This window comes from Diadema antillarum, unplaced genomic scaffold, assembly GCF_040938485.1.
Source record: "Diadema antillarum isolate AM-2024a unplaced genomic scaffold, OU_Dant_1.0 seq00000889_RagTag, whole genome shotgun sequence".
Taxonomy (NCBI): domain Eukaryota; kingdom Metazoa; phylum Echinodermata; class Echinoidea; order Diadematoida; family Diadematidae; genus Diadema; species Diadema antillarum.
In genome coordinates this window covers 1,340,177-1,349,730 of record NW_027271753.1, presented here as the reverse complement: position 1 = coordinate 1,349,730, position 9,554 = coordinate 1,340,177, and the positions used below count along the sequence as shown (strand labels likewise).

Genomic DNA, 9,554 nt, shown 5'->3' with positions numbered 1-9,554 from the left:
TCTGTATAAGACAACTACTATTTTGAGATCAACTCATGATTTTTTTTCATTCATTTCATTATTCAGATTGAAGAAGTGTTGTTATGCAACTGCTGCCATGACATTCACATTGTTTCTACTGTGTGAGGGACACGCTGTTCTAACTGTAGTCACGTGGTCTGTGAGTCATCGCGCTCACGACATGTAAGTCATATAGGGATTACCCACCGTTTTGTGAACAAGACTGCATGTTGCGCGATAAAACGGAGGTTGGTTCTGTTGTAAGTTTGAGAATCACACTCCGACAAGAGAAGCACTTTCCCTACATTTTTCCTGTTCCATTAAGTCCGTGTTCATTTCTTCCTCTTTCTTTTTCGCAACTACATTGTTACCTATGCAATTTCAGAGACTGCGTAGACAATTATATCATACCGACGTTTTCGTATATTGAATCACGGCAGGTTCTTAACCGAGCTATAATCACTCAAGAGGGATGAAGAAGACGACGAAGAAAGGGGTGAATTATGGAGGGACATTTCACTCGCCTGAGGGCAGGATCTTAAAAAAAGTGGTTAGAAGAAGAAAGAAAAGAAAAATGAAGGGCTTTGGAGAAGTCTGACCCTCGAACAGCAAATATTTAGAGGTAGTGTATCGATTAGGGACAGTGCTTGTTGGCGAACTTCGACAAAAAGAACCACGGGACTTGGCCCTTTTCCTTTCGCAGGTTTCCGCCGAGAAAGGGAGCACCAACACAAAACAAACGGTGATCGGCTCAACCCCCCACGCTTTAGATTCTCTCCTTCGATTTGATAAGAAAACCCGATAAGGGAGGGGGATAAGAGCTGAGTGAGGGCACAAACTTATGGGGTAGCCTCCGGGCCAGCTTACAGGGGTGAACACAGAAGCAGTGTATGCAGGGCCTGAGGACAGACCAAGGGTCTTAGCCCGATTACGGGTTTTGGTCAAATCCTACAGGTTGGGATTAGCTTGGCCCAGCATTAGTTCTTGGATTTGTCGAGCACTTCACGGGTTTCGAGTGCACAGAAGAAGGAGTAAGCCTACCCATCTCTCCAACTGGTATTAGCACAAGATGAACAGAGTGAGAGTCGAGATTTTATTAAAGAAAAAAAATCCCAGAGTAGGAATTAATGAACTGAAGCGACTGCAAAGAGTTGCGGTTTGCTGATGTCTCGGTTCCAAAATTCCTCGCGAATCGTATTTTCCGGAAAATATCTGAAGAATAAATCATCCTATCTCGCAAACGATCTATATGCGATGTCATTTTGACTCCTGCACTTTTAATCCAGTTTCCCCCATTCTGCGACATCTGGTAGTTCTGCACAAACTCGATAGAATACCAGTCTTTCTGGTGATTTTGTGAATTGTAGAAGCACCATTTTGACGTATTTCTGTTTCTTATCTTCAGTAACTTTTGTGAGTAGGGATAAAGCACTATACTTTGACAGCTTTTGTATAATGACATCTTAAAAACAAAAACAAAAACAAAAATAATCCGCACGTGATACATGACGTCTGTTCACAACAAAATGAATATTCATACGTTAATATGCACCTATGTTGGATGACAGCTTCTGTTTATTTTCTTTTCTTTCAGAATGGCGCCATAATATTCTTTAAGGCTCCCTGTCTCCATCTTGAACATCAGTGAATTCCCCTAAGTGCGATCCCTGTTCGCCTCCTCTAAGCCAATATGTACTCCTACAGAGTCTGATCGCTGCCCTCCTGTAGAGAGAATAGTCCAACAACTCCCCACGTAGAGTGTAGACAATTATCATCCAGATGTAAAGTATTTTACTCCTAACGCGCTCACGCATCCACAAAAGATTGCAGATTGCACAGAGAGGGAGAGGGAGAGAGAGAGAGAGAGAGAGAGAGAGAGAGAGGGAGAGAAAGGGGGAAGATAGGACATCAGTACAAGAGAGGGATGACAATATTTTTTTTTTCTAAACCATTTGCCCAAGAAATAACGCTTCTTTTTGTATTTACCTTAATCCAAATGAACATGCTGTCACATTTTTTTGTGTGTGGATCTGGATGTACTAAGATATCAGAGCATTTTTTTACTTCTGCGCTCTGTGCATTTACGCCCAAATTGTGATCACCACTCCCGATTTCTATGACCTCTTTTTGGCCACTTTACGGAGCTTTCTGGAGGCAACTCTGGTCGGAAGAACATGGACGTGGTCTTTCCCCGAACCCCGGGCAAAGGATATAGTGAGGATACTGTAATGTCAGTTTAACCCTAGCAGGACTAAACTTCCGTATTCCATTCATACATCATGCAGTAGAATTACCGGTGGTATTGCTTGACTTAATCATCAACTATAACATGCGAAGAACCGGTGCATTTGGCGAGAGTCGCTTTCCTAAAGTTCGTAGGTCGTAACTTCGCCTAAACGGATTTAAAAGGGATCGTCACAAAAATGTCTCAATTGATAGGGATCCGTGATATCTAATTTTTACTTTCAACTAAAAATTGGTGCACTTTGTTCTTTGTCTGAAGCTTCCACCGATCGCCATCTTAACTGAGAATGAAGAAATATCGGCATGTAATAAAACTGAACTTTGTAGGAGTTGTAGGAATAAGCCTAATGAAAGTACCAGAGTAACTGATTGCGTGAAACATAATAACAATATCTGGAAAGACAATAACAATGATGACATGAATTATGAATGTATTTTTGTTTCGATTTGTTATTGTATTTTCAAATGATGGTGGATAAGAGTTATAGTGAATTGCATAGAATTGATTAAACTGCTATGAAATTAGTGTAATTGAAAGCAATGACAAAACATTCAGATAATCATTATGGCAGATGATGACAGTGTGTTGATTACCACACTTTCCCTTGGGCTGTAGACTGGCCTGAGTTTGTGAGTCTCAACTTAGTACGGTTATTCTTAAGGGTTCAACGAACCCCAAGGCATCAAACCTCCGTTCATCAATACGGATCATATGAATAAACCAAGAGTAGCCGTAATTATGCTATGATGAGGGATATTCGACAGCTCTCGCCTACCAGCCGTCTGCCAAGGTAGCTCCTTATTGTTTTGCGTTGGAGGCCAATTTGTCGTGATTTAGCTTTAATTTGTTTGTCAATATTTTCTGAAGTATCAAACAACAGCGATTTAATTTTGTTGCTGTAATTCAAGGCTGGGATATAATGACTGGGGAAGACTCGCGTTGTTTTTATTGTGCTGATTATTAAACCACGACCGTTAGGTTCATAACCATCTTGTTTTTGTAACAATTTAACTCTAAGTGGCCAGACGGCAGATTTTTCTCACACGTCTTCTTGTCTCCAGTATTATTACTTTATTCGTCAATCAAGTAATATGACAAACATCTACAACGGGTTAGCACTCCTGTTATTTCAGTTCATCTAGTCTATACCTTATTTTATTTCAGACTTACCATCAGCAACAGAAAAATATAACATTATACTTAAAGTCCTGCTAAAAATCCACCGAAATGTGTATGTGAGAAATAACCATATTATTGGATCATGCATGAAAACCTTTTCACTTTCATCTAAAATTTCCAAACGTCTTTCAGTACTTAACAATGCTATTGAACTTGTTTGATGTACGACGCCCGGGTAAATATAGATTTTGATATATGAGACATTTTCCCGTAATATTTTCAATCAACTACACATATAGAATAATGATGTTAAGCTTACGTTCTTTATGTACCTATGCTAGCGTGTCTGTTTTCCCATGTTGTTAATTTTTCTCTGTCATAATCTCGCCTTATTTCTTGTTTTATATCATACATTGGTATCTAATTGCTCAAATTTATATGTTGAATATTATATTTATATTATACAGTTATATTATTTTTACATACATATTGAATCGGAAATAAAGATTGAATTGAAATGAATATGTCAGTTTTTAACGGCTATATGAATTAATACTCAACGATTTTGTGTAAGTGAATGTTTTGACTTGTGATAGATGAGAGTACAGTGAGCTTGGTTTTCCACTTTACACAGATATAAAATAAGAATCATGCCCATACTATGCGCATGAGGACATCGTGTGATGAATGACAGTCAAATAATGGTAACAATGGCATACACTTGTGTGTACACATTCTTTATGCATACAAATTATATACATGATTTCTGAGGCAATCAGTTGAAATGATTTCAAGGGCACTTTTCAACTCTTTTTCAAAACAAGCATTGCAAAACAATTACTTTGAGTGATTTCTAGTCTGTTTGTGTGTATGTGTGTGTTTGTCTGTCTGTCTGTATGAGAACTTTTCTCTCTTTTTGCAGGATCATCTATATAGCTTCGTTTTCTGTATCCCCTGAACATAAATTGTCCGATTATCTCCTTTTATTTCTTCTTCTTATATATAATTTGCCATCTCTTTACCCCTCTCTCCTTTTGTCTGTCTGCCTCTCGGTCTCTTTGTCTGTCCGTCTACATTTCTGTCTAACTACCTCTGTCTGTCTTTGTTTTTTTAATATAATTACATGCACCCGTCCCTCTCACTCTCTCTCTCTCTATCTATCTATCTATCTATCTATCTATCTACCTATCTACCTACCTATCTACCTATCTGTCTATCTATCTATCTACCTACCTATCTATCTACCTATCTATCTATCCTACATATCTATCTATCTACCTATCTATCTATCTACCTACCTATCTGTCTATCTATCTATCTACCTATATATCTATCTACCTACCTACCTATCTGTCTATCTATCTACCTACCTATCTATCTACCTATCTATCTATCTACCTATCTATCTATCTATCTACCTATCTATCTATCTACCTATCTATCTATCTATCTACCTATCTATCTATCTATCTATCTAACTATTTATCTACCTACCTATCTATCTACCTATCTATCTATCTACCTACCCATCTATCTATCTATCTATCTATCTATCTATCTATCTATCTATCTACCTATATCTATCTATCTGTCCATCTATCTGTATTTCTCTCCTTAATATACCCTGTTGACAGTGCACAAAGAGCACACCCCGTCATTGAAATGACAGGGTTCATTGCCCTTTTTCGGAAGGGAAGGGGGATATTGATACACTTTATCATGTTGTTTTAAACTGGGCCCCTAGGTTCGAACTCTGCCAGGAGAAGTTCAGGCACCTCGCGCCGCCAAGCCCGAACGAGAGCCTCCTCTTCTCCCCGTCTCTTCCTTCCCGAAGTACGCAACATTTGTTTGGAGAGAAAAATATGAGGTGCCAAAGTGGCACTTGATGAGACCTTCATATCCTTTTCTTTCTTGAAGGCGTGTATGAGCAACAGCTCCGAGCAGGGAACAGGTTTGTCTTTGGTACTTTATTTCATGAAAACTGATGAGTATACTTTAGGTCTGGTTTCACCCTTTTCTCCTTGTTTTAAGAATCACATTAGACTTTGGTAAACAAGTTTTTTTTTTGTCAGTGCTCTGCTCTGAAATGGGATTCAAGGTATCATACAGTTCTGCTTAAAGTCCACTATTTTTTTTTTATTTCGCTATGAGTCAGTGATATGTGTATTTGTAAATAAAGATTATTCAGATTGCATCAAATACACATTATGCAACTAGTTTGCTCTTAAATTAAAGCTCTCAGTAAAGCCTGCATCAAGCGCTACATAATGTCACGCACTATCATCGCTATCATTACTACCATCATGTCATTATTAACTTTGTAAATATGACGAGACATCCTTAAAAAAGTTATACGTGTTAAGATTTTTTTTTTTTTACAACAACCGTTGAGGCGTGCTGTCGGAGTTTTTTTTTTAATCTGAAAATCGCCTTCCTAACTTCTTCTCTCTATGTTTTTTCATGCAATATTGTCCCGTCTGGTTTTGTATCAATTAAGACGTTTGTAACCATTCTATTTTTCACAGTATATGACATAATACACTCCAACGTTTTAAATGAATTTACAAATGATATGATCTTCCACTATTTTCTTTGTATCCTCATAACTTTAACTTCTTGTATTATATATATTTGATTATATGAGTCCCTCCAATACATCGACAGAGAAGACTTGCATAGGAAGATTATACACGAAGTGCACCAATGAGGGCGTCTGTGTATGAGCGGTGTTATGCGTTATGTTTTCAAGGTACGCTGCATATTAACAATATGATATGAAAGACCCTAAACTGGTCTACATAAATCCACAAGTGTGGTGGCCCCATATTCTCCCTAGAATCATTCAAAAAATTGCTTGCAGTGATATTTTCACCTGATCCCGCTGTGGTCACTGACTTTATGCACAAATATCTTTCTACATAATTATATCCATAGGTCAGTAACCAAAATTCAAAATGAATCACGGTTGTAATTCGCCCAGGAATCTACGCTAAAGATAAAAAAGCACAGCAAGCTTGCCTTATACTCTTACGATGATAACAACAGCAACAACAACAACACCAACTCCAACAACACCAAAGCGTCCCTCCAGCGCATGTAAACCCCAGCTTAAAAGGTAAGGCAAAATCATTGTCATCATTTCCCTTTGATTTGAATGCGTGCACTTAGTACGTACTTTTACCTTCCCCGCACCAGACAGTGCGACGCGATGTACAGGTGTTACCAAACTAACCACGTTCAGGATTGGTCAAATGTGATAAAAGATTAGGAACTTACGGGTCGTTGCTTTTCTAACGCGAGATGTGATTCGTCACCTGCGGCTGCAACTGCGGCGACGTGAATTGACAAGTGACCTCTTTTTTTCCTGTCTGTCTATCTCGCTTGTTCTTTCTCTTCCCCTCTCTCCCCTTCTTTCTGCGTGTCTTTCGCGCAAAGCCAACGGTGTATCGCATCACGACGCACACTCGTACAACAGATATACACAAACTCGTGCGACTCGCCATTCATACGATTCCGACTCGCTTCCCATGAAGCAAGAGACAAGGTATCCCGTGTGATCTCTAGAGCTGCCACTCGTATAGACCAGACTGGAGTCGGACAGTCCGTCTTCCGCACACTCTCTCAGACACAACATCTAATATATTCGCCGGTCGTGGGTCAATTTTGTCACTTTCTTCGAGGTTACCCAAGTCCTCGTTTCTTACAGACTCGCATGATTCCCAGCTACAACTGAGAGACTATTTTGATGCACATACATCGGAAAATGGTGAAGCTGGAATACATGGAGAAGGAGATGAACGCCAGCCTTCCCCCTCCTCACTCAACCCCAGCTCCACCTCCGCTCCAGAGGAGTAAAGGGTTGTTCTCCGTGGAGAGCATGCTGTCTCCGAAGGAGGCGGGAACCATCGGGGTCCATCACCAGCACCCCACCCTTCATCATCCCATCCTGACCAAGATTCACGATCCGGTCAGGATGGATTCACCGCCTGCCAGCAAACAGGTCATGCCGGATGCTTTCCCCTCTCGTCTCGACCTCCATCACCATCAGAACCAGCACCAGACCGAGCTGCCCGAGCAGGACGACGAGGAGCAGGAAGTCGACGTCGAGTCGAAGATTGACGACGACCAGAAAATGAGCGACGACGATGTGGAAGGAGAAAAACCAGACAAGGAGCGTGAGAAGGACGAGAAGGAAGAGGAGAATGACGGCGAGAAGAAAGAAGGAGACGGAAACTCGACTGCAAACAGCGTGCCGAGAAACAAGTATGGGGAAAAACCTCCTTTTAGCTACAACGCTCTAATCATGATGGCAATTCGCTCGAGTCCGGAGAAGAGACTAACTCTGAATGGCATTTATGAGTACATCATGACAAACTTTCCCTATTATCGCGAAAATAAGCAGGGCTGGCAGAACTCGATTCGCCACAATCTCAGTCTCAACAAGTGTTTTGTGAAAGTTCCGCGACATTACGACGACCCCGGCAAAGGCAACTATTGGATGCTGGATCCCTCCAGTGATGACGTGTTCATCGGGGGAACCACGGGCAAGCTCCGGCGGCGATCGACCTCGGCATCCCGTAATCATCGTCTCGCTCAGCTGAAACGTGGTGTTCCATACATGCATGGTGGATTTCCTTTTCCATTCAGAACGGACAAGCCTTACCCTATGTACTGGCCTTCCAGCCCTTTACTACCGTACCCCCATCACCCTCATCCAAATCATGCTGCTCTCAGATGTGATGTACCGGGTTCTGCTGGGGCGGCAGCAGCGGCTGCGGCCATCACGGCCGAGCGCCTATCGGCGGAACGGCTGTCCGCCGCGGCGGCGGCAGCTGCTCATTGTGACTCTTCCGCTCTATTCACGGGCAGTCACCCGCTACCGAAGCCCGTGCCCGGTCACGGCTTCTCTGTGGAGAGGCTTCTAAGTCAGCATGAATCTCCGTACACCTTACCTCCGACGGCGGCACGGTTAGCTTCACCCAACTCAGCCGTAGCAGTGGCAGCCGCAGCAGCAGCTGCTGGCATCATGTACCCTGGTCTGCCGCAACTCCAGGTAAGCTCATCGAGCGACTCGCCAAACGCTGCTGGTTGCTGCTACCCTCATTTATCCTACTCTCAATCCGTCCCCTCCGGCTCACCGTACGCTGATCTCTACTCAGCAGGATTTCCTCATCGACTACCCGTCTTCCCTCCCGGAATGTTCCCCGTGTCGGCGGTACCACAAACACCACCTATTCACGGCAAGTAACTCTGCATCTGTACCGTATTTGTGCTTGCAATATGTAAACAGACTGAACTCATTTGGCAATGAAGCTTGGGAAAGACTTGTGTGGTAGACCGTTGAAGCTCCAGTTTGCACAACGCTCACCCTTTCTAGATGGTCATGGACTCGTCTATATAAATGCAATCCGGGCATAACTTGATACTTTGGTATAATTAGTAAATGCCTAAATATGTCGCGATACATATACCTAAAACTGATGATTTTGACGTATCTCTCTAGTTGTGTCATTTTCAAAAGTAAATTGCAGCCAACTTTGCTGTGTTTGACAATCTAGTAGAGGACCTCATGTGCACATTTTGGTGTTTTTTATGTAGAGTAACTTCGAGATTAGATTACACTCTGTCTAAAATGCTCTCTGGAAACACTTGTTTCAAGGATTACGTTTTACTGTCCTATCTGAACATTGTGTTTCACCTTGCCAAAATAGACAGGGTTCATTTAATGTCAGTGTCACAAACTATCAAAAGTATGGTGAAACCTGTACATGACAGCTCGTATGAGATGAGCGCTAGAATATTCAGGAAGTTTTTTTTTACCCGTCTACTTAACTTTAGTCAAAGGAAATTGTATTAATTCCAGAAACAGGGCTCAAAAGTTCACCTCCCCATTATTATTCACGGTTACCTATAAAAAAGTTTTTGTTTGCATAGTTTCGCATACAATCATTCCACAATGCGAACCTGAATTAGAAGGCAACACCCTTTCAGCAGGATGGGTTCAATAACAAACGACCGAAAATAGTAATCAAAGCTGATATCAACACTGCGATACTGATTCATAGTTGTTTGTAACACATTCAGTTGTTCTCGATTCAAACTAAGATCGTGCTGAGTGCATGTGTATGGCGGGACTGGTTAGCACAACTTAATAGTATCTGTCAAGTTTCTGCTTCACGCACTTTGGGGG

General features: G+C 41.6%; 1 protein-coding gene across 1 annotated transcript; it reads left to right on the top strand.

Moving 5' to 3' along the window:
* The first annotated feature begins 7,013 nt into the window (after positions 1-7,013).
* LOC139740872 (uncharacterized) lies at positions 7,014-8,612 on the top strand. Its single transcript, XM_071651456.1, has one exon. The coding sequence runs from the start codon at positions 7,110-7,112 to the stop codon at positions 8,610-8,612; it is 1,503 nt and encodes a 500-aa protein (XP_071507557.1). The 5' UTR covers positions 7,014-7,109.
* Positions 8,613-9,554: the final 942 nt, after the last annotated feature.

Bases quoted from the DNA above. Each gene is read 5' to 3' on its own strand.
- LOC139740872 (XM_071651456.1), top strand. From the start codon at position 7,110: ATGCACATACATCGGAAAATGGTGAAGCTGGAATACATGGAGAAGGAG.